This window comes from Danio rerio, chromosome 8 (assembly GCF_049306965.1).
Source record: "Danio rerio strain Tuebingen ecotype United States chromosome 8, GRCz12tu, whole genome shotgun sequence".
Classification (NCBI taxonomy): Eukaryota; Metazoa; Chordata; class Actinopteri; order Cypriniformes; family Danionidae; genus Danio; species Danio rerio.
In genome coordinates, this window is record NC_133183.1 from 3574254 (window position 1) to 3601313 (window position 27060).

The 27060-nt window shown below is 38.0% G+C and overlaps 1 protein-coding gene across 5 annotated transcripts in view; it reads left to right on the forward strand.

Moving 5' to 3' along the window:
* ikbkb (inhibitor of nuclear factor kappa B kinase subunit beta) overlaps nt 1-27060 on the forward strand; it is a 91547-nt gene that overhangs the window by 25733 nt on the left and 38754 nt on the right. For all 5 annotated transcript variants that reach the window (XR_012383759.1, XR_012383760.1, XR_012383761.1 and 2 more), the window contains exons 6-14: nt 6959-7047; nt 10140-10229; nt 10377-10501; nt 14863-14970; nt 17517-17733; nt 20930-21124; nt 21712-21826; nt 22780-22903; nt 26864-27015. Coding sequence is in view for 2 of the 5 variants with exons in the window: in XM_073909658.1 (XP_073765759.1) it covers nt 6959-7047; nt 10140-10229; nt 10377-10501; nt 14863-14970; nt 17517-17733; nt 20930-21124; nt 21712-21826; nt 22780-22903; nt 26864-27015 (1215 nt within the window). In the remaining 3 variants the exon portion in view is untranslated. The remainder of the gene's footprint in view (nt 1-6958; nt 7048-10139; nt 10230-10376; nt 10502-14862; nt 14971-17516; nt 17734-20929; nt 21125-21711; nt 21827-22779; nt 22904-26863; nt 27016-27060) is intronic.

A 27060-nucleotide genomic window follows, 5' to 3' on the forward strand; every position in this document is an offset into this window, starting at 1 on the left:
TCCCCTACAGACCAAAACCATGTGGTACAGGTGAATTGGGTAAGCTAAATTGTCCTAGTGTATGTGTTTGAATGAGATTGTATGAGTGTTTCCCAGTGATGGGTTGCAAATAGAAGGGCATCAGCTGTGTAAAACATGCTGGATAAGTTGGCGGTTCATTCTGCTGTGGCGACCCCAGATTAATAAAGGGACTAAGCCGAAAAGAAAATGACTGAATGAATACCCCTAGAATCAAAAGCTCCATATTGACCATATTTGGAATGGTCATGAATATTAATGAGCCTTGCTTTGAGAGTGCACTAGTGGATGCCTAGTGTAAGGTCCAGCCAGTTGGTCCAATGACGGTATCCAATGGTGGATGAAGGTTCACTGCATGTTCGGTCTTTCCAGTGCACAATGTTGATTTATATTAAACTTAACTCATATCTGACTCCAATTTTAGTATGAGGTGGTTTAGAATATGAATATATTTATCCTCGTTTTATCTGACTCCAATTATAAAACATTGAGAAGGTTATTTTGTTTCCTTTCACATTAATTTAGATTATGATTGAATATTCTCTTCGGTTCATCGTTTTATGTTATTCTCGTTCATTGGGATCTCTATAACATCCTGAATCTTGTACCGGCCGAGTATACAATTTCTTAAGCACAAGCATGTCAGTCTTGGTCACTAAACAGGGGCGATTGACCGCTATCCTAAAAAGGCAGAACCCTACTTACTCAGATTAGGATATTTTTTATGCGGTCCCCATAGGTCTGCTACCTCCTAAATCAGACAGAGCTATTTAGTCATATAACGATCATTACTATAGAATTAAGCAGACCAGTCGTACTTAAACTAGTAGTAACTTTGAATAATCACTATACTATCTAAATAGTATTAAAAGTTTATCGGGTGAAGGACTATCCCCTTAGATATCCTTTTACAGCCTAAGTATACATGAATAAATGCCAATTTGTTAGTCGGAGCTCTAGAGACATCGTGTAACGTGCCGCAATGCTCCGTCTACCGTGTTCTAGTCCGCTACTAACCTGAACAGGGGCTTGTGGTGCTATGAAATTACCACAATCTACTAAAGATAATAACACGAACTCTGTTTGAATCATTCAAAACATAACAATTTATTAGTCAGGTAAATGTATTATGCCAATTCAATCAGTCAATTCATAAACGATCAATACAAAACATCAAATTATCAAAGATAAATCCAAGATGAAAAGATGCATACCTGACTTTGAAATATACATAACATGGGGCAGACCCCATGTTATGGGCTGATCTGGTTAGGCAGAATCGCCCTGAGCTTTTCTTAGTCCTTACCTTAAATAATCCAAGAATTCCCTCAAGGAAGGGGGTGTGAATGTATAACAAAAGGCATTCACACTTAGTGTCACACCCCTCACAGTGGATCAAAAGATGCCTGAAGTTATATATTTATTGTTCTGATTATGTCTATTTCTGAGAGAATGAGACCATTGTACCAATCGCACTGAGACATTTCAAATGATATCAAACATGATAGTTAAAGTCAGTTTGGTTAATTCTAGAACATTCAAACATTGAAATGACCATATGTGTGAGTTGGGGGGATGAAGCAGACTCAGATGCAAATGCAGCAGGAACTGGTTTTTCCCGCATTCCTCCCTGGTGGGTTGTGAAGTCACCAGTCTCTGTTTTCAGCTCATGTTTTGAATTGTCAAAGATATCAGAATATTTGCAATATTTCAATTCTTACACTAGTTAAATCTTTTTTACTTAATTGGTGGAGGTTTATTTTTCTTAAATTGAGTGAATGAGCTAACTAATATTAAGTATCCTGTCTTGCTGTTAAGTTTAAAATATGCTAAATTATAATTCAATTTGACAAAAGGCTCATGGTATGGCCATTCCCATACCGAACTCTTACTATTCGACTATGCCTAGGTATACCCAGATTTTCTTTAAGTTGAGGATTGATTTTGTAGTAATGAAACTCAAATGTAACCATTTAAAACAGAAGATTTAATAGAGCTCTACAACAGCAATAACACAGCCAGCTGTTTATGTCAGTTTTTCCAGCTCAGTCTCGGCAAACCACACTAGTTGACCTTTATCACGAGAGCATATGCGAGTCGTAAACAGAGATCTGCTTACATTTCTGCTGAATCTGTGTGTGCTCTTGTAAAATATCAGTCCAACATTTGACCCAGATTTGCAGCTGAAAGTGCTGGAGTGTATGAATCAGAGCAATGTCTACACACAAACTCACATTATCCAAGAGAAAAAAATCTGATGCGTTACAGTTAAAGTGGTGTTAGCAAGAAAACAGAGGGGGGAAATACACTGGAAATGGTGTAGGAGCTGTACTAAAACATAGGCATAACCGGTAAAATGCATAACTGATCATAACTTGCCTTGCCTATATATATATATATATATATATATATATATATATATATATATATATATATATATATATATATATATATATAGACAACAAGAGCGTAGGTGACATCTAATGTGAATTTCTATATACATTTATTTTTGTTTTCCATGTGCAAAACTATATATATATATATATATATATATATATATATATATATATATATATATATATATATATATATATATATATAGTTTAAATATATAGTTTATATATATAGTTTATATATATATATATATATATATATATATATATATATATATATATATATATACATATATATGGTTTTGCACATGGAAAACAAAAATAAATGTAGACATTAGATGTCGCTTACACTATTGTTGTCTATTGGAATGAATGCATTAATAGAGCCACCATTTTAGAACAGGGTAGCTCTCCTTTGAAATGAATGTGGGACCAAGGAGTAGTGGAGGACTGTGACCATCCAGAGCCAGAGATATACACACATATATACATATATCTATTATCAAGAGTTTTCCCGGTGGTCAGTATGCCAATATTTTATTTAAATTAACTAAATTAAAATTTTCTACATCGATGGATAAGTGACCCTATGGGAATTCCTGACAAAGAGCTTGTGTTTGTGTGCATGGAAATGTATTATAATCCCTTCCTGTTAATTTTGATCTAATCCATTGTCCTGAAACACACCCCCTCTCCTGCTTTCACTTCTAATGCTAACGGAGGAAGCGATTCATTTGTAAATGAATCTCCGTTATGAACGACTCCTTCACTTAGCCAACAATAATACAAGTTTCTAGTAGCGCAGCATCTTGTTGTCATATTTAATTTATGTTGTTTTCTCATTTTATTCAACAAAACTAGCATAAGCCTAGTGTTCAGAGTTGGTGCTACTTAGCCTTATGGTCAGTTGAGTAAGTGATTGTATTATCATCAATAACATTACTTGTTAAGTTGTTTGTTCGCTCGTTAATACACCCGTACACAGCGCTAAAATCCAGCATCTTCATATTGGCTTTAGTTTTGACTAGTGTCCTGGGAGCCCTGTACAAATATGGCGGTGGTATTGACGCATGCTCAGGGTCCGTATGCAATACCTAGTGTATATATCGATGAGAAATGTATTGGTTAATTTAACTTTGATGACCCCCAGGGACTGCAAGGAAGTGCTAAGGGGTCTCTGGAAACATCTGGAGAAAAAACTATTTAACAAATTGAATTTAAAAGAATTAGCAATTAAATAAATAACATTCTGAACAAAATAACAAACTAGATTAAATAGTCAGTTTTGTGTAGTGGGTAGCACGACAGCAAGAAGGTCGCTGGTTCGAGACTCGGCTGGGTCAGTTGGCGCTTCTGTGTGGAGTTCGCATGTTTTCCCCGTGTTGGCATTGGTTTCTTCCGGGTGCTCCGGTTTCCCCCAAAAGTCCAAAGACGTGCTATAGGGGAATTGGGTAAGCTAAAATTGTCCATAGTGTGTGTTTGTGTGAATGAGAGTGTATGGGTGTTTGCCAGTGATGGGTTGCAGCTGGAAGGGCATCTAGCTTGTCCTGCATAAGTTGGCGGTTCATTCCACTGTGGCAGATAAATAAAGGGACTAAGCTGAAAAGAAAATGAATGAATTTAGAATGTAAAAGTCGTCTGATTAGTTATAAAATAACCAAGATATTTGGGGTCATGATATTATTTAGATATTTTAACTGGTTTATGATGTACATTATAGAAAAGATGACGCTTCAGTTCATTTTAATTGTAAAAAAAACTGTCAAATTGATTTTTTTCCAGCATTTTTAGTCTTGCAGATGTGAAATTAACTAATGCAGTTTCATCTAGAACATCTATGTTAAGCTGCTTTGACACAATCTACATTGTAGGAGCACTATGGACATTTCAGTGTGGCCATGTCATTGGTCCATGAACATTTCCTGCTTGTTTTTAAAGTATTTCATAACAAACAAGAGGCAATTCAATCATAACTTGATGTTAAAACAGCTATCATAACTTTATTTATAAATATGTGGCTCTTTTGGATTTACAGAAGTTATAGAAATTAAAAATGTACAAAAGGAAATTTGTTGGGACCATTGTTTTTGTTTACATCCCTCAAAATAGCCTATAGAAATGAAGTTTAAAGTGAAATAAATAAATGTTTATTAACACAAACTAACAATGAATAATTGTATTTTCATTAACAAACATGAACAAATACTGTAATAAATGTATTCATCATTGTTTGCGCATGTCAGTAAATCAATTAACTAAGATTATCCTTACTGTAAAATGATACCAATAAAATAAACATTGCACAGAGAAAATTATTTGAAGAGACATTTAGGTTTATTTTAAGACTTCTGATTGCAAACTGGCGAAGCAGTGGCGCAGTAGGTAGTGCTGTCGCTTCACAGCAAGAAGGTCGCTTGGTCGTTGGTTTGAGCCTCGGCTTAGTTGGCGTTTCTGTGTGGAGTTTGCATGTTCTCTCTGCATTCGCATGGGTTTCCTCCGGGTGCTCTGGTTTCCCCCACAGTCCAAAGACATGCGGTACAGGTGAATTGGGTAGGCTAAATTGTCCGTAGTGTATGAGTTTGTGTGTGAATGCGTGTGTGGATGTTTCCCAGAGATGGGTTGCGACTGGAAGGGCATCCGCTGTGTTAAAACTTACTGGATAAGTTGGCGGTTCATTCCGCTGTGGCAACCCTGAATTAATAAAGGGTCAGCTTAGTGCTGACAAGAAAATGAATGAATGAATGATTGCAAACTTTGGTGTGTTGGTAAATCTGAGCAGTATGAGACACTGTTGAGACACTAACTCTCTGAACAAAAAAACATTGCATCTTAAATGACCTTTGACCTTTAGTCATTGCAGAGGTATTTAGTAAAGTGTGTCTGCTGGTCCTTATCCTGCATGAGTAGATCTTCTGTTTACACTCGATCCTAAGTTATCAACCTTAAAGCGGATCTAATGGAAGGTCAAGCATGTTGCTGTATATAAAAGCAAGTTACTATGCCAAACACCGTCAGTCAGGGCTCTGCAAGAGTTTTCCTGTGAAATCATTAACCACAAAATCATAAATCATTTGTTATATCATTGGATTTAGTCACCAGCCTCATCCGGTCCAGTTTCCTCTCTTAAGGGGATAGTTAACATGGAAATCAGATTAACTTTACTATAATATTGGTTGAGTGTCAAAACAATGATCCTGTAGGATGTTATTATTAAGAAATTATTAAGAAGACTTTGAAAAAATGATGTGGGAACTTGAAATTTTATTCTGGCAGTCAAGAAGGGTTCAATTCAATTCAAGAAGAGTGTTTGGGATAGATTAACAAATGTCAAATCTTGCATAATTTACAGTATATCATGTGTTGATCTAAATGTGCTGCATTTCTTCTGCAGAACGGCAAAATAACTTTATATTAATATATAATATAATCACTTTATACTAAGTGGCCTTAACTAATATGTACTTACACAAGAATTAATAGTTTGTTACAATGTATTATTTTGTAAATACATGTATTTATTGTGTACTTATGCTTGATTAAATACTCGTATGTAATTACATCTGTAATTAACTTTTGTAATCACATTTGTAAATACACTGTTGACCATCCTTTACACCTGATATCGCAACGTGTGTGTCTGCAATAGTCACATCAAAGGATTTCCAATGTTGAGTTGGGATTATAGTTGATCAACAATTAAGAAAACATGAGATTCGTGGAGTCATTGCAAAGTATAACCATAACAGAGTGAAACTTTGTAATTTGTATGCACTTTAACGGCATTTCAGGAGAGTTTAAAGCATTCTGCCACAAAAAAAAAAAAGAAGATTAATTTTACTGAATTATTAATACAATGAAAACTATTAGACTATACAGTATTATTTTACATCTCATTATAAAATTCCTGTAACTGAATTTGATTATTATTTTTATACATGATTTACATCCTTACAAAATCACCCCAATCCATCTAAATTCAATTCATCTTTTTGCAAAACGAGCTATTCAAGTCAGCTGGTAAAATTGTAATTGTCACAATATATATAGCAGACGCGCAGCATCGTTCAGCACTAACCAATAATCAAAGCTGAAGTAGTTGAAGAAAAAGAAAAAGTTGAAGAAAAATCTATTGGGAATGTGTTGCGCACTAAAGCAGAAGGATATGAATTGATGATTATACTGTAGTTTTTCTTTCACACTTTGTAGAATTAGGGTGCACACTTTGCATAGCTGCCTTTCAATTCAGCATAAACAAATTACAGTTAGTTTCACTTCCTAAATAAAAAAAAGTGTAAATTCGATGCCACCGTCACAACCAGTAACACATGTAGAGCAAAACTACTCTTTGTTTTTGTGCAAAAATAATGCTCGCTTTAACTTTTTGGCAACATAAATGTTGCATAGCACATTAGGTTAAACTTCAAAGTGTAATGTCAAGCTTAAGTGAACTGGTTGAGCATGTCTAAAGTCATACTTCATATATTGTTATATATAAAACATAGTTAACAATTGAGTATTTAAAATGATATTATTTGATCTCTTTCTAGCCTCAGCGCTGACGTACCTCCATGGCATGAGAATAATACACAGAGACCTCAAACCAGAAAACATCGTCCTTCAACAGGGAGAAAAAAGGGTGAGCAATGAGAAGTGTGTGATGGATGACTATAAATAACAATGAAAATTGTGTTCCCAATAGTTTTACATTACTTTGGTAGCTTAAAAGCGATGAAACACCATTTAATCTAGTGACGGCTGCATTCGAAACACTGCTTCACGGAGCTTCAAAAACTTGACAAATCTCCTGTTTTGAATCAGTGGTTTGGAGCACGTATTTAAAAAAAAGTTGTAAGGTCACATGATTTTAGTAAACGAGGATTTGTTATGTTATAACTTTCGAAACGGTTAAAAAAAATCAATGATTCTCTACTGACGGGTGATCTGTGTAACACCATAAAATCCACATAAATCATGTAGGTTGACTCAGATCGCCCCCTAATGGCTAATCACTAAACAGGTTTTATAGTTTTTACCTGATCAGTTTGTCGATGGTTTTTCCAAATGTAACTGTCTGCGGACTGCAATAGAGGGGCGTAACATGAAAGGAGCGTGACTTGTAGTTATCAAGATCCAATTGAACCTTGCGAGGTGTCAAATGTTTTCATGATTCAACATGATTTGATATATTATCATATTCATTCATTAAGGAACTCTACTCGCTGACTTCTTCATCTGTTTTTTTTCATGACAGTTAGCCTACTCGCCGTCGCCCCCTGTGGTTGCAATTAACAGTACAATGGCACGTCAAATATGAAAGCCTCCATAACTCGCGGCTGAATGTTAATAACTGTGATTGTTAGGTTTAGATTTGGGGAAGGTGTAAACCTTAATACCTGTGATGATTGGGTTTAGGGTTGGGGTGTAGACATTAGTAACTGTGTTAGTTAAGTTTAGGTTTGGGAAGGCTCTGGACATTAATAACTATGATGGTTGGGGAAGGTGTGGACATTAATAACTGTGATGGTTGGGTTTAGGTGTAGAGTAGGTGTGCAAACCAGTGGCGTAGCTTAAAATACGGGGGCCCCCCTGCAGGGATCACTGACGGGGCCCCCTGATGAAGGGGATGGAGCGATCACAAACTGAGCGGACGGGGGGAGTCGGTAGAGCGAGGAAGTGTTCACAAATTGAGGAGCGGGTAAGGGGGGCGGGTTGGGGTGACAACGCGGGGAAGCCTTCACAAACTGAGGAGCAATCACAAACTAAGGAGCGGGAAAAGGGGGCGGGGTGGAGCGACGACGCGGAGTAGCCTTCACAAACTGAGGAGCGATCACAAACAAGCGGCGAGAGCGTCAAAATAAACGGAAGTCATTCATTTTCAATGAGAACCGGCGGCGAGGAGCAGCGCGGCGCATCTTCTCCGGTGTGGGTGTCGAGGAGAGTTGAAATAAAGTCAACTTTATGGTAATGAGCTATGACGCGATTCGGCGGCAAGCAATCAGTGTAAAGTAGTCCACCGCTTTAGAGGAGTTCAGAAAACACAGTCATGTGAACTTTGGTTCCGACCACAGTTGTTCCCAGGGGTTTGATTATTATGCCGGATTTTCAAATCGCGATGACGCGGGGCCCCCTAATCACGCGGGGCCCCCCCGCGGTGCGTGCCCTGCAGGTCCGTCTGCTACGCCACTGGTGCCAACAACATAGTTTTGACATGTGGGTTACAATAATTTCAAGTTACGGCTCTACTACAAGTTACGCACCTGTCTTGCGGTTCGCAGACAGACCCTTCTCGGTTTTTCCCCCTCAACCTTTTAACATTGAGCCGGGAATCAAACTTGGGTTGCCGTAAGCACCTCAGAGATGTTTGTAGATGTTTTAATGAGACATTTATATTGCCTCATTCACATTGCAGCATTTTACAGATTGGACTGTGTTTGGAAAAAATCAGCAGGTGCTTAGCAGTCTTTAGGGGGGAACTACTGAATGAGTCAACACATCAAAGAGACTCGCTGACACCAACACCGTCGCATAAAAAAAATCCAATATCTGGCATCCTAAATATTCAACCCAAGCTCATTCTGGAAACGTAGCCCCGCTGATGTTTCTGGAGACCGCGGACGTACGTACGGCCGCGTTTAGTTTTTTTCGAGCGAACGCTGCGGGGCGGTGTGGCGCCGCTCCGCTCCTCCTCTTCGCGCTCGCCGGCCGACGGCTCGCTTCCGAGTGGAGGGCTTTCCCGATGCAACCAGTTTATCTGCTTAGCTCACAGCGTTGCGTCGGCGGAGCAGAGGCCCCGGAGGAGGAGGAGCCGGCCTCGAGGACGACGACCGGGATCGAGTCCGGGGAACAGCGATTCCAGAAATCAAGTAAGATGAAAAACAGAATCCAAAAAATAAGAGCGAGAACGCGGCGGGATCCGAAAACGCGGTCGAAATCGAAGACGAGGGCTTTTGCTTTTTTTTTTTTTTCTGGACTGCTTTTGCAAACCGTCGCTTGGGTTTAGGGAAGGAGGAGGAGTAGGAAGAGGAGGGCGGCCGGGTTGGCCGATCTGGCGGCTTTTCGCGCGAGAACAGCGCGGGCGCGAACGGCGCACGCTCCCGAGAGGGGCCCGGAATGCAAAAAAGCGCGCACAGCGGCCTCTCGCGGATCCGCGAAAACAAAAACCGCTTGAATAAGTACCTTCCGGGACGTATCTCGCGGTCCGCAGAAACGTCCGCGGGGCTACGTTTCCACAATGAGCCCGGGTTGTAAATATTCCAAACCAGCTGGCTGACTTAACTCAGATGTAGTGATGAGCTGCAGCCAATGTGAGAGCAGGTCATGAACTGATTGGCTGTTTTGTTCAGGAGCTCAACAGAAATGTCTGTGATTGGCCAGAATGGTCTTCGATGCACTCACTTCATCCTGTCTTAACACAAACAGGAAAGTAGACTAAAACTACATCTATACACTGAACCATGCATATATATGAGCGATGAGTAATGACATATCCGTTGATTGACGATGCTTTCAAACGCTCCCTTGAACATTTTCAGAAAGATTTAGAAAGATTTAGTCAGTGAAGTCAGGTGTCTCTAGAATGAATGCTTCGAAACGTTTGTGAATCATTTTCGTCAAAGCAATTGTTTCGAAGCTTCGGAAAGCTTTGTTTTACACTACTAATACAGTATCTGAAACTCTGTTAATAAATTAAAGAAGCATTAATGTTTCCTGCATCTTCTTTTCTTGAAGTTGGTTCATAAGATCATAGATCTGGGTTACGCCAAAGAGCTGGACCAGAGCAGCCTGTGCACATCGTTTGTAGGGACACTGCAGTATTTGGTGAGTGAATCAGTGGATTTATGCAATATGGTCTTATCTGTAGCGATATGAAATGTTTAATTTTGTGTGTGTGTGTGTGTGTGTGTGTGTGTGTGTGTGTGTGTGTGTGTGTGTGTGTGTGTGTGTGTGTGTGTGTGTGTGTGTCAGGCCCCGGAGCTGTTGGAGCAGCAGAAGTACACTGTGGCTGTGGATTACTGGAGTTTCGGGACACTGGTTTTTGAGTGCATCACAGGATTCAGGCCTTTTCTACCAACCTGGCAACCCGTTCAATGGTATTTACAGTGTTGGGGAAGGTTACTTTAACAAAATATTAGTAAATTAACAGTTTTACGTATTTTGCGATTCATATTTGTGATACGTTTTATTTATTTATGCTTTGAAATTGCATAATCAGAATTTGATCTTGAATTTTGATGTTGAAAAGTTTGAAAAAGTGACTTTTAAGGACATTTTAGTAGTTTAAAGTGATATATTAGCTGTGTTGGTGTTGTAAAGTATGGTACAACAGTCTGGTAATAAACTGCCAGGACTTTCTCCTTTATTGCAGGTGTTTTTCTATATTTATTGTTTCCTAAAATATTGTTTTAACTACTAAAATGATAATAAACATAAAATAATAAAAGTTACTTTGACAACTTTTGATGTTGAAAACTCTACAGTTTAACAAAGCAGAGATCAACATCCCATAATGCAATTCACCACCGGAAATAAACTAAATATGGAAACTGTTAATGGATATTTTTACAAAGTACAATCTGAGTCAACTAAATGCGGGACTCATTTATTAAAGGAAAGTTATTGTTAAATTACTTTTGAATACGTTTCATCATCTGGACAGGCTAGCTTGTTAGTAATTTAGTCAAGCATGCTAAATTGTTGTTAATAAAAAGTAGTCACACTTGTGGTCTTTGCGGTCAAAAATGACTATCATAGAAAAAGAAATGGGGCAAAACGATGGTGCTAATCTGCCCCTTGTTTTTGAACATAGATATATACACTAGATATCGCATAGGGACCCTGAGCATGCGTCAATAGCGCCGCCACATTGGTACAGTGCTCCCAGGACAAGTGTCATTCAGCCGCACTAGTCAAGACAGTGTTATTACGTGAAGATGCGGGACTTTAGCGCTGTCTACGGGTGTAGTAACGAGCAAACAAAGAAAACAAAGCACAAAGGCAGAACATTTCATAGGTAATATTAAGTTTTTTTCTGTTTTTGTATGTTCTGAACTTTTGTGCTAATCAGGTAACGTTATTGATGATAATACAGTCACTTACTGCATTCACCATACGGCAAAGTAGCACCAACTCGCACTAAACACTCGGCTTATGTTAGTTTTGTTGAATAAAATCAGCAAACAATGCAAAAGAAATATGACAACGAGATGCTGCACTGCCAGAAACTTTATTATTGTCGGCTAGTGAAGGAGTTGTTCATAACGGAGATTCGTTCACAAACGAATCGCTCTCTCCGTCAGTATGAGAAGTGAAAGCAGGAGAGGAGTTGTGTTTCAGGACACGTATTAGATCAAATTTAACAGGGAGGGTGGATAGTACATTTCTGTACACACAAACACAAGCTTTTTGTCAGGAATGCCCGTGCGACCACTGATTCATCAATGTAGAAAAGTGATGTAAAATTATAATTTTCGTAGCATAAAAAAAAAATTTGCGTACTAACATCCAGGAAAACTCCCGATCATAGATATATGTGTATATGTGTATATCTCTGGCTTTGGATGGCCACAGTCCTCCACTGTACCTTGATCCCGCATTCATTTCAAAGGAGCGCTACCCTGTTCCAACATGGCGGCTCTATTGACGCATTCCTTCCAATAGACAACAACAGGGTAGGCGACATCTAATGTATATATCTATGGTTTTTGAATGGCAGAGTCTCTATTTTTCCTGGAAATACTGCAATAGTTTAAACATACAAAAAAAATTTTTACAAAAATGTTTTCAATGTGGAAAATGAATGTTAAGTACTGCATAAATATGAATTATTTATGCAGTATATACATTTTTATATTTCACGCTTGTACTTAGTATTTATAGTAAAATCCTCAGATACTGTTGGTTGGTTGCAGTTGGTTGTGCACCTTTTTTACCAACCAAGTTTGTGGCCATTATAATGACACAGATCACTCTGCTGATCCCACTATTCATGCCTGAGTTCCGCGGAAAAAGTGATTGACAGGTGGTAATTTTTGTGTAACTTACTCTAACTCTATTTATTTATGATTTGGATAGGGATAAAACAAAGACCATGCGGGTCAGGTTGTTGAAACGGTAGGCAACAAATAATTAATTTGTTATGAATTAATTAATTATTCATAAATAATTAATTGACTGCCGCCTATGTCGATGATATCATCGTCCATTGCGATGTTTCACATTAGACAACGTACAATGCCAAATTGGAAGACATTGCCTAACCTTACTTCAAGGTTCTGACTCTTTTAAACCAATTAATTACTTTTCCAGTTGTTTATAGACCTTTTTCATGGCTGCTGTATGGAGGGCGCCATAGCGACCAGCGTCTTCCTATGGAATGCTAAAAACTTCCGTTCACAGCGTGTACAACTGGTAATTTGCGCTCCAAAAATGGGTTTCAATAACGTTTTTAATGGATAACAGAGTGTTTTTGTGACACACAACTTAGAAATGTGTCTGTTAAAGCCGTTATAATCTGTCACATGTGGTTCAAGCGCGTCAGAAATACGAGAAAAACGTTCTCCTAGTTCACGTGTCTGCCGTCAGAAATACAGTGTGTGTGTGTGTTCCCGGCCTGTCAGCTGTTAGCTCAGCGGCTCTTTAACACACGCGCGCACACACACACACACACACACACACACACACACACACACACACACAGAGAGAGAGAGAGAGAGAGCAAACCAGAGTACTGGCATGAAACTTAACAGGTATGAAAGTCGTGCAATTTACAAAAATAACCAATAAAAGTCTGTTATTGATCCTCTGCTGCTGATTCGCTGTTCATTCTAATCGCGAGCCGTTTGTGTTTTATTTCGTGTGTTGTTTTTACCACGGTTTGTGTTTTTCTGTCATTTCGAAATGACACTAGCCTATATTTTCATGTTGTCACAGTTATTAAATCAGTGTGTCAGTGGCACAGTACAGGCTGTGTGTGTGTGTCAAACATTTTGGTGAATGACATTAGTTTGGGCTGGTTATATATTTGAAATAAAGAGAAAATGTTGACTTTATCGATGTCGAGGCTTCATTTAAACTGCAGAAGATGCCGTCTGACAACGAGGGCAAAACGCCTCACAGCAGCTGTTTTCCATCCTATTAGATCGCATTTCTTTAAATGATCAGTCCAGGAGATGCTGCTGATGGACAACAGTGTTAGTTCAAAGAGGATAAAAGCAGGTAAAATAGATTAAAACTATCGTTTCAAAGCTGTCCAGATGTGACTGTTTACACGCATCAGCTGCCGACCGGAAGTTCTTCGCATTCTCCTTGCGCATACACGCAAAGCATCATGGCTAATTTTGCGTTCCAAGAAAAAGGTCTATATTTTGCTGAATAATGGTTTTGCATTATAGTTAAAAAATAAATAAATAAACATACACTGCCTGATTAAACATTTTTGGGATATCTAGAAACAATAAGCATTTGATATAGAAATCCTCATGTCTTTTTAAAAAACAATTCATTTCCATGGTTTTCCATGTCTAAAATTCATAGAGACTTTTTAATATTCACCTTATTCTTTGCTGACGAGCGGGCGCAGCCATTTCAGTCTTTTTGGCTCAAGTCTTCCGGTCTCATACACTTCCATTCATTTTTAGACATTAAAAACTGCTCGTTTCGCTGTTTGATGTTGCAAACTGATATTTTCTTATTATATTATTCTACTTAGTCTGTATAGTCATGCAAACATTTGTTTGTAGAGCAAGTAGTTTGACTGTTTTCTGCCGTTTATTATTCCTAGTCATTTTTCTCATAGGCGACTGAATCGGAAGTTCTAAAACAATCGCAAAAACAGGCGCACTTCCACATTTTAGAATAAGGTCAATACCTTGGATTTTCAAGACTGTGGGAATCTTAGTTTCAGCTTGTTTTGGATGTTAAGCTGAATACATTTTTGGCCTCAAATCCTGCTCCAAAACATGTCTTTGATTATGACGTGTAAAAGTGAGGAAATTACAGCATTTCTAAAATAATTAATTAAAAAACAACTTCCTTTTTCTTATCGCTGACAATAGTGCCAGTATAAATTCAGAATAACAGTGTTACCTGTTGAATTCATCAGAAAAAAAAGCAAAACATAACCACAATCACACAATTTAAGCCATGACCTGTCAGTGTGAGGTACAGATCCTGTTCCCCATGCAGAAAAAACCTTGATAACTCATGATAAAGCACTATTGTTGTAACTTCTTATGCTTGCGTAAAGATAATAATCCCCTCACAGCAGTGTGTTATTGCAGAGAGATCTCTGTACTGTGATTGGCCGTTCTCCAGTATTGTCAACACACAAACTGTTTTTAAAATATATCCTCTGAGAATGAAAGAAAAATCAAGACTGACGCCGGTGCTCAAGGGTGTGTGTGAAAACAACCCCAGCTTCATTTGAACTCACGTTGCTCTTTTTTTCCTTTAGGCACAGCAAACTCCAGCAGAAACATGTGGATGATATTGTGGTTTATGAGGATCTGGGTGGAGAGGTTCGATACTCTAAACACCTACCAAACCCTCATAACCTCAACAAGTGAGTTTTCCCCCAAAAAATGTATAAATAAATATAAGATTTGATGTTGATGATGATGATGAGGATAATAATAATAATAATAATAACAACAACAAGCGAAAGGCAAAGCTCTTGATTTACCGATCAGTCTACCTTCCTACTCTCACCTATGGTCATGAGCTTTAGGTCATGACTAAAAGGATAAGATCTCGGAAACAATCAGCCAAAATGAGTTTCTTTCTCAAAGTGGCAGTGCTCACCCTTATAGATAGGGTGAGGAGCTCGGAGTAGTTCTCTGGATGATAAGTAGCTCCTCCACATCCAGAGATTTCAGTGAGGTGGCTCGGGCATCTGTTTCAGATGCCTTCTGGACACCTACCTAAGAAGGTGTTCCAGGCATGACCCACCAGGAGGAGGCCTCGGGGAAGACCCAGGACAAGCTGGAGGGACTATGTCTGTCGGCTGACCTGGGAACGCCTTGGTATCCCCCCGGAGGAGCTGGAAGTAGTGTCTAATGAGAGGGAAGTCTCATCTGTGAAAAGCGGAAGAAAATGAATTATTAATAATAATAATAGTAATATATTGCATTGATAATGCTCTTTTTTTATAATGTGTAACTGAAAATGAAGCCAGTTATAATTTTTTTTTTGTTACATTTACTCTGTACGACATAATTATATATTTTTCTTTTTATAAATTTATTTAATTATTTTAAGTTGGCTTTATTTATAAGTAATAATTTATAATTATATAATAATAATAATTATTATTATTATTATCATTGTTATTATTATTATTGTTAATATTATTATTATTGTTATTATTATTACTATTATTATTTTTGTTTATTAATAATAGTCAAATAAAATACTAATATTGTTACTTTTTTGTTATATTGATGTTTTGACTCTCAACATGTGACTTTTTCAAAAAAAACAAAATAATAATAACAATAAAAATGTTAATAATTACAACAACAACAATATAAACAATAATTTGTATTGCTAATGCTCTTTTTTAAACCAAAAGTGGTGTAGTTTGAAAATTAAGACCGCTATAAAAAAATAAGAAATTTTTTTTTACATTTGTGCTGTAAAAAATTATATATATTTAAAATAAAATTAAATACAATTTTTACAGTTAAAGTTTCCTTAGTTTATTATTTTTTGTTCGTTTTTATATGATTTTATTTATTAATAATAATTAATAATTGTTATATCTTATAATAATAATACATTTTACTGTTTGAGTTTTAAAAAAAAAGAGCTCTATGTGGTGTAAAGTTTGAAAATACAGACCGCTATAAATAAAATACAATTTAATAAAACATTATTTTACATTTGTGCTGTACAACAAAATGGTTACATTTATTCTTAAATACTATTTTTACAGTTAAATAAAGTTTCCTTAATTTGTTAGTTTTTATTCATTTTTATTTGGTTTAATTTATTTGTAATACTAATTATAAATAATAATTACTAATTATTTTTTGTTAATAATATTCATTCATTCATTTTCTTTTTGGCTTAGTCCGTTTTTTTTAATCTGGGGTTGCCACAGAGGAATGAACCGCCAACTTATCCAGCAAATGTTTTATACCCCTCCAGCTGCAACCCATCACTGGGAAACGTTCATACACACCCATTCACACACACACACACACACACACACACACACACACACACGCGCGCTACGGACAATTTAGCCTACCCAATTCACCTGTACCGCATGTCTTTGGACTTACAGGGGAAACCGGAGCACCCGGAAGAAACCAATTCAAACATGTGGAGAACATGCAAACTACACAAAAAACGCCAACTGACCTAGGCAAGGCTCGAATTAGTGACCTTCTTGCAGTGAAGCTAACGTGCTACGCACTGTGCCACTGTGTAGAGTGTTTGGTGTTTCCCAGTCCTGGCCTGCGACTGGAAGGGCATCTGCTGGATATGTTAGCAGTTCATTCCGCTGTGGCGACCCCAGATTAATAAGGGACTAAGCTGAAAATAAAATAAATTGATGAATAATTTGGTAAAATACTAATACTTGTTAGAATGATGTTTTATGAATAGCCTCTGTCCAATGATTGCAGGCCAAACAGCAAAGCATCGCAAAGTTTTATTTTTTTTTATTGCAATAACACAAAAAAGATCAGAAAAACAAGAAACTTCCTTTTTTTGGTCAACCTTTACAATATGGATTCATTAGATAAATGTATTTACTAACATGAACTAATTATGAACAATATTTGTACAGCATTTATTAATCATAGCTTAACATTTACTAACGCATTATTAAAACCCAAATTCCTGCTTGTTAAGCCTAGTTAATGCACCATGAGTTAACATGAACTAACAATAAACAACTGTATTTCATTAACTAACATGGACGAATAACGTAATAAATGTTTTGTTCATTGCTTGTTCATGTTAGTAAATGCATTGACTAATACACCCTTATTGTACATTTTTTTCCACCAAATTGTGCAGCCATCACAAGATTATTAAACCAGTAAATAGAGTGATCACAGTTTTTTAGGTTGAACTTTAAGCTATAAAGATGCGTTTCAGACTGTTAGCTGGTGAGCTGGAGCGCTGGCTGCAGATGATGCTGAGATGGTCACCTAAAGAGCGAGGAAAAGACTTAAAACAGCGCAACAAAGAGAGTCAGGAGACGCCCAAAGATGCAGAAGAGGAGAGTAAAGAAACCAGTCCAGAGGGTGCCAAAGATGCTCCAAAAGCCCCCTGCTTCTGCTTTGATGAATTAAGCCACATTCTCAATCTAAAGGTAGGCTGAAGTTCAATAGTATGATCAGCAAGTCGCATAAAAATATTGGCTCGTTCACACTGAGCAATGTCGTTTAGTACTGTGCAGTATGCAATTATTTTCAATACCACTGTCAGTTGTGAATGGTATTAAAATAGCAAACTGTACTAGGGACCTGCCAAAATTTTTGACGGCCAAAATTAACGGCTGTAATGGCATTTTAGAAATATGGGCAAAAAAAATATGAGTTAAAAAAAAGGTTATGCTGCACCATAGTCGTGAAGTAGCTTTCACACCTGATGTGGAAAGCACTGTGCTATGAAACCAATTCATTTCAATGCACCATGCAAAGGCAGATCTTTTTGCTGCATCAATCAATGAGCAAGAGTAGTGGAGCACTTGCTGACGGTCAAAGAAAATAGCTCTATATACTGCTCTATGGATAGTCTGCTTATGTTCACGCATTGTATAGTTTAAGGTTTTCTATGCTGTTCTACTTACGAACTTATTAATTTGTGAATTGCACATGTTCACCAAATAAGCAAAGTCTACTCAAATAACACGCCGACAGGACATTAACTTGTAGTATACTTGTTCCTGCTGTCAAGGCAACACCGGTAAAATGATTCCTCTCGACTTGTTTACTGTCAGCAAGATGGGGTTATTTATTTGCCTGTGTTTTTTTTTTGGAATCAGAATAAGTCATACAAAATTCTATTAATAAAATAATAAATCATTGTTTCAAACAATTTTTGGTTTCAATTTTCACCCAAATGCATACAGAATTTTTAATTTTGGTCCAGAATTTGTATTTTTGTGCATCCTAAACATTCACATACCACATTTTTGGACCCATTCATAAGGCTAACTAGCCAAAGACTATAGACTACGCAAGACATGTCACTATTGTTTTAAATGGGGGAAAAGAGAAACGATCAATGTGGCTAATAAAGCCCACCTTCTAGTACAGGAGCCAATCGTTGATCGCTATATGGTAAATAAAGCCCGCCTTCTAGTACAAGAGCCAATCACCAATCGCTATAAAACAGGGCTATACAATTGGCGGCCTGCGAGCCGAACCTGGCCCCCGAGGCAATTTGTTCCGGCTCTTCAAACAGTGTGACCAAGACATCAAAATAAATTTAGTTCAGTCGAAAAGCTGCCACTGTAGTTATGAAGTGAAGTGCGTCTGTTCAATATAGCACAAGCTGCAGAGGCTGCGCAGAGAGCGAGTCACCTGACATTAAGCGAGTGGCGCAGGCAGCATTTAGATATGTTTGTAGAAAAGGCCTTTTGTACAATGCACTGATATCATTATTAGGGATGCAACGATTAGCCGATTTCACTATTAAGTGCGCTTTAATTTGCCACAGTATTTAAATAGCTACTTACCTAATATAAAGCTTGAATTTACATTATACATAATAACAAAATACTAAATAAAAAATAATAATAATAAAAAAGTCCATTGTACAATACAGTGATGTTATGTAGTTTCAAAATACAATATATTAACATTTTATTGTAGAAAAAGGCCAACGTGGGTGTCATAAGGAGCAAAAATACAGCATATGGGCTCTTATATGTAGTTGTATCATCACTCATATAGCAAGTCGTATCTCTCCGGCCCTTCGTTTGGGATGCTTTTCATGAAATGGCCCCCAAGACAAACTAATTGAATAGCCCTACTATAGACTGACAAAACTCTGGGGGAGGGGCTTGGACCAGAAGTGAGTCGAGTATTTATAAATGAAACTAAATAGACATGTTTAGTTTATGGACAGAATTTCAAGACGCAGCCTTGGGCTGGAGGGGGTCCGGTTTGGGGAACACAGGATTTCATCTCTGTTATTCGCAGATGATGTTGTTCTGTTGGCTTCATCAGACATGGACCTTCAGCATGCACTGGGGCGGTTTGCTGCCGAGTGTGACGTGGCTGGGATGAGAATCAGCACCTCCAAGTCCGAGGCCATGGTGCTTCACCGGAAAAAGGTGGTTTGCCAACTCCAGGTTGGAGGAAAGTCCTTGCCCCAGGTGGAGGAGTTCAAGTATCTCGTTTTGTTCACAAGTGAGGGAAGGATGGAACGTGAGATTGACAGGCAGATTGGTGCAGCGGCAGCAGTAATGTCGATGTACCGGTCCATTGTGGTGAAGAAGGAGCTGAGTTGAAAGACAAAGCTCTTGATTTACCTGTCAAACTACCTTCCTACTCTCACCTATGGTCATGAGTTTGGATCATGACCGAAAGGACAAGATCTCGAATACAAGCGGCCGAAATTAGTTTCCCTCGAAGGGTGGCAGGGCGCACTCTGATGGATAGGGTGAGGAGCTCTGACACCCGGGAGGAGCTCGGGCATCTGTTTTGGTACGCCTACCTAGGGAGGTGTTCCAGGCATGTCCCACCGGGAGGCGGCCTCGGGGAAGACCCAGGACACGCTGGAGGGACTATGTCTCTCGGCTGGCCTGGGAACGCCTCGGGATCCCCCCAGAGGAGCTGGAGGAAGTGTCTGGGGATAGGGAAGTCTGGGGTTCTCTCCTAAGACTGCTGCCCCCGCGACCCGGCCCCGGAAAAGCGGCAGAAGATGAATGAATGAATGAATGAAAAACTAAATAGACAGTTGTTGTTAAATTTTATTGGTGATTCCTAATATGAAATTCAATCATAAGCTGGGCAAGTATATTTGGAAAATTTAGAGGAGTTTCAAAAATGGTCGCCGAGTAAAATGGCACTTTAACCTAGCCCAGTACCGAAAGACTTACTGCAGATGCTACTTACTGAATGCTGATTGGTTTAGCTGATTGATAGAGAATCGTCACTTCAATGTTCTATAAGGTGAATTACATAATAGGAAGCACCATTTTGAAATAAGTTTAAACAGCTGAAACAAGACAAAGTATTAATACAATTATATGAGCCATGGGTGTTCATATGTTGCGTGGAAAATATGAGGCGTGATGTTACACGGCAATTATTTAAGCGTTGTTGCTGGGCAATATTGTGCCTGGCTGCAACAATATTGTATATGCATCACATTTGATGTCATCATTTCCCAAAGTTGCCCGGCAACATTGCTCAAAAAGTTGACCAGTGTATCATCAGCATTATTGGCAGTAGAAACCCAAGCATTATCAGGGTTACTCATACAGAGTCATATACTGAATCACTGCTCATATCACTCTTGCCATAAGTCACATGTCATGTTGTTTCTCTCCTCAGCTCGTCCATGTGCTTAACATGACCTCTGCTGAAATATTCAACTACTCAGTGCAGCCGGAGGACGACGTGGCTTCCCTGCAGGAGCGAATCGCACAAGACACTGGCATTCCTCCAGCCAATCAGGAGCTGCTGCTGGAGGCGGGACTTGCACTTGAGCCGCAAAACAGCGTCATGCAGTGTGCCATCGATTATAGTGTACGTTTAAAGCTAATGCTAATTTGTTTTAAATGGACCCTTTTCACATTTACGGGTTTCTCAGCAGTAGAATTCACTTTGCTGGTTTTGTGGTGAACAATTTATGCGTGCATGTCATTACGAACAAAGTATAGTTTGCCCTTCTAATCTTTAATTGAAATCTGAAAATGCACTTCTTGTTTGTTTTCAGTTCAATTCTCAGATTACGTCTGGCTGAGGTAGTGGGTGTGGCTAACATAATTAACCACGCCTCTCTAGCTGTTGCTTTAACAACAAACAGAAATGGTGAGGAGGAGTCTGTTAGGTTGTAATAACACCTTTCTAAATAAAATGCCTACTTACTTTACTACATCCAATCAGCTCGCAGTAGAAAAAAATTAGCCACACCCACTGTTTTCTCATTTAATATTCCATTTCTCTAGGAGCTGCGTCACAATAGTAAAAAACGGTCGCAGCTTCCGGTTCATGTGGACTTTAAGATGCAGATGACCATTAAACGCGTCATAACTGTCTTGTGATAAGGGCCTATTCAGGCAGATTATGTGCATTCAGTCTTGTCTGACTTTGTTTTTGTTTTATTCTTTTAGTTGATGGACAATCGGCGAGCAGATGAGCCACTGGTTTTCCTGTTTGACCGTTCGTGCTGCAGCTACGAGCCTCAGTTTACGCCGCGCGTCCTCCCTGAGAACATCCGATTCGTTCGTAAGTTTCTGGTCTTTGGTGGCGTGCAATACTGACTGTTTTCTGGCATTTTTGCTAATGATGATGACTAGATGATTGTTGCAAAATGTGACTTGTGAATCTTTTTATATTTGCACTGGTCAATTCACAGAACATTTTTTTTTTTCAAATAAAAGTAATATTTGATACCTTTAATCGATTTATATATTTAAAAGAAAGTGAACAAGATACAAAAATGTACAGTACATTGCACAAAGTTCATTCATCCGGATGATTCATTCAGTCATCTGATTCATTTGGTTCATTATTCATTAAATTGATTCATTTTAAGGGCGATTCATTCATTTCATTTACTGATTCATTTTTATGAATTGGATTATTGAATAACTGACTCAAATGATTGGTTCAACAACAGACTCACTCATAAAGTAAACACTGAGGTGTTGCTTTGACACAAACATAAATAAGTCCCTCCAGGATTTTGCGAGTCTAATGGTTCGTGAGATCAAGTATTCTATTAATACTAGGGCTGCAACAACGAATCGATTAAATCGTTAAAAATCGATTATTAAAAGCATTGGCAACGAACTGCATTATCGATTCGTTGTGTCGCACAACATAAAGACGTTTGATTAAAAAAAAAAAAAAAGAACACTAGCTCAGCGCGGAGCGGAATAAACACGGCATCTCCGTCTCTCGCGCTCTGATGCAGAGTTCAGCGCCTCAAAGACAGGGATGATGCGGAAGAATCACTACAGAATCCTACTTTTATTCCATTTTGAAGTGAGAACCGTAAAGTAACCGTAAATATATATCATAATCCGGTTATGAAATGACTTGTGGTGATATGGTGTCATAGCGCCCAGACCTAATTTAAATTAGATTAAATTTTTTAACTGTAAACATAATTATTAGTGGGTTAATACAACCCAGCGTTTTTTAAAGGTCTCTAAACTACTGTTTTTGTGCTGCAGAAAATGAGCCCAAACGTCCTCTGCCCTACAGCTCTCAGAGACGCACGTGGGGTCAAGCGTGGCACACCATACGAGCGCTGAAAGAAGACTGGCAGAGGCTGCAGCAAGGCCAGAAAGTAGCCATGTGAGTAGGAAACACACTAATTTAAACAGGGTACTTACACCTTTTACAAAGTCAAGTTTAAGCACTTTCCATGTGCATTTTAAGTGTGGTTTATTACATATTCACATACATATACTGGATTTGCTCTTCAGTGTTTGGACTCTCAGTAGTAAACCACACTGAACTGAGCTAAACTGAACTGAACTTAAACACTGAAAAGTGAACTACTCTGCTTTAATTCGCTATAATCTTCTATGTCAAGCTGCTTTGACACAATCTACATTGTAAAAGCGCCATACAAATAAAGCTGAATTTAACTGAATATACATACTTCAGTCACATGCTGTTTGTTATGGTATTTTATAGTATAGTACATTTTCATTCCATGCATTGTTCACTAAAGTGATATTCTCCATGCATTTTGTCTTCTCCAACTGTTAATAAGGGTGCAGATTAAAAAAAAAAGGTAGATCAAGCTACAGGCACACGCACTAAGAAATTGATTTTATTTTAGGGAACCTATTATGCCCCTTTTCAGAAAATGTAAAAAAAAAAGTATCTGATGTGTGTATGTGAAGTTTCTGCTCAAAATTCTACTCAAATAATGTTTTAGAACTCTCTGAAACTGACCCTATATGCTGTGTTCACACCAGGCGTCCGTTCTTCGTACCTCGCTTAGATGATCTTAGATGATCTAAGATGATTTAGCTTAGATGGATCTTTTCATCTTGATAACTGATCTCTGGCTAATTTGGTTCTTCAAACAGATATATATATATTATATACATACATATACATATATATATATATATATACACACACACACATATATACATATATATATATATATATATATATATACATATATATATATATACATATATATATACATATATATATACATATATATATACATATATACATATACATATATACATATATACATTTACATATATACATATACATATATATATATATATATATATATACATAAATATATATATATATATATATATATATATACATATATACATATACATATATATACATATACATATATATACATATACATATATATATATATATATATATATATACACACACATATATATATATATATACATATATATATATACACATATATATATATACATGTATATATATATATATATACATATACATATATATATACATATATATATATATACATGTACATATATATATATATACATATACAAACATATACATATATATATACATATACATACATATATATATACATATACATACATATATATATATATATATATATATATATATATATATATATATATATATATATATATATATATAGTTTAAAAAAAATTATTTACTATTTTCCCAAGTGTATACAGTATAACTACTACTGTAAGAAAATATCAGAATTCAGTCAACTTTCAGTATTATCTTTGCTTGAACTGACCTGATTTAATCCTGTTTATATGAAATGAGCCTGCTCCCTCGCAGGTTTGAGCTACCAGAACTGTTGCTATGGCAACAACTCTCGGATGAGCTTTAAAGAACAAAACGATCCTGGATCGTGTCAAATCGTCAAAAACCAAATCCAGCTAATTGAGTAATCCACGTACGGACCCCAGACAGAAATAGATGCGTGAACATTTTGAGTTTACTCGCTTCATTTGCGTGTCAAATTCGCTCCACATTAGACGTGGATTCGCATCATGGGCAGGGCTTCTGTCTGCCTAGTGACTCTAGGTTTGTTGCTAAATGGCTAGCATAGATTTTATTGAGAGAGTAGCTGTGTTTATGTGCTTTAACGAAGGCTGAAAAAAGGCGTAGATTCGTGTCTGAGTCCACTAGATCCATTCAGAGATGCAGCAGCTCTGTTAGTTCATCAACTCCTCCAGAAACTATACCTGGATTATGGAGGCTTTCAGCGGTGCTTCCGACCAAGCCCTGTTCGATGAACTGTTGTCCGGTGTCGGCAAGAGGATTTTCCCTCGGGACGCCAACAACAGGCCCTACGTCATAATCATAGCCCTACAAAAGAAAGCTCCTGATTGGTTAACGTGGCACGAATGTCAGCTGGAGCTCAGACTTTCCAACTAGAGCGGTTTGTGTGATACGCGCATTAAGTGCATCAAACGCGCAAAACACTCAACTAGCGCTGCTTCATTCGCGCGAATCGCGTCTTTCATGCTGCCTCATTCCCTCAAAACGCGCCGCAAGATGTCTATTTGTGTCTTTGCATTGACTTAACATGTAAATCACTTGCACTTGATGCTTTATCCGCGTCTGGTGTGAACGCAGCATTAGGCTTTGATCCTAATTGTGCTGTTTTGGTGACTGTCGCTTTAAATTTAAATGAGTTTGTGCTCTTTTCAAAAAAAGGCGGAGCTACAAATGTGTGTCAGCATAGTGGCAGATTCAAAAACAGCACTAATGTTATCTGTATGAAAATGTGTGTGTCAGTGCGTGACAATGTGTCAGTATATGGAGACTCCTGTCACTTCATTTGTGCTTCACTAACACATCTATAATCCCCCTCTGCCAGGGGTTTTCAAAGTGTGAGGCGCGCCTCCCCTGGGGGGCGCCAGAGCATGTCAGGGGAGGCGCGGGGAAAAAAATAATATAATAAAAATATAATTATTAAGTTTAATTATTATATGTATTTTTTATTATATTTAAACGTTTTAATTAACAAAGCAAAAAAAATTATACTTCAAATATAAGAAAACCTTTTTTACCCAGAAGGCCATAGCTGTGAATTCGCTTCTGTTTGGCAAGCCCGCCAATACAGGTATATGCCTGCTAATACAATGGGTCGGTTTCTGAGACCCCCCGATTCAAAGCTGTAATGAAGTTCACAGCCCTTTGGCCGCCGGGAAAAAGGAGGCGGAGAACCGAAGCAGTTTTAAAGTGATTTATTAATGACAGTGACGGCAGCTCCGTCTAAACCAAAACAAACGGACGGCAGCTCCTCACGGAGACTGCCGTCAAACTGAAAGCAAAAGTAAAATATGTCCGGGTCCGGTCCTCTCTCGGCTTCCTCTGCCCTCGTTCCTCCTTTTATGATCCAGAGCTCCTTCCGTGGGATCTGAGGCAGGTGCGCACCGCAGGTGTTTCCACTTACGCGGTGGCCTCACTCCGTTCCCACGGCGCTCGGCCACGCCCCCTCACCACAAAAGCCTTCAAGTTCAGGGCTTAAACCCAAAAGACGACGATATGATGATCAGTATTTGAGTTTAGGATTTATGTGGACAGGACCAGCTGATGAACCACGACCTTTATGTGTGGTTTGTCAAGATATTTTGACAGCATGAGACCCACTAAACTTCCACTGTTTTGATTGGGATGGACAGTTCTTGGTTCTGTTCTATTCATATTGAACCATCATCCTAGTTTTAAAAACGTTATATTAAAATACTTGTTATTCCTCTGTAAATAATTGCACTTTCATGCAAATGATGATAAAAGTGAGTTAACAGTCTGACATCTGTCTGTGTCTTTATATATACTGTATATATAAATATAAATATATATATATATATATATATATATATATATATATATATATATATATATGTGTGTGTGTGTGTGTGTGCGTGCGTGCGTATTTGGGAGGAGGGGGGCGCCAATGGATAAGTTGTGTCAAAAGGGAGGCCCACTGTCTTAGACTTTGAAAAACCCTGGTCTATGCTGACAGTTTCTTTAGAAGATCCATCACTCTAATGACTAAATGATGGCTGCTTCTCACTCAGGGCTGCCTCATAATGCTAATGAAGGAGAGATGATCCCTAGTCGGCGGGGCTTTCCCCTCTGATGACTCGTACAAAGGGAGAATGTCAATCAAAGTGTTTTTCAAAGTGTTTGTTAAGAGTTACACTTTCAAACACTCTATCTAAACGCTAAACTTTCATAAACCTTGGAAAAAGTCGATTAAAATTCAAGCAAGCCCTGTGTAAATGATCTGTGTTCCAGCATGAGTCTCCTCAGACATAACGGCACACTGTCAAAGCAGAAGAACGAGATGGTGTCCATGCACCAGAGGTTAAAAGCCACGCTGGATTTCTTCGGCGCTAGTCTACACGTCGACATCAGCAAATACCAGGAGCAGAGAGCCACAGGAATAGGTATGACACATGTTCAGTGTTCAATAACAGTGCACTTCCTATAGA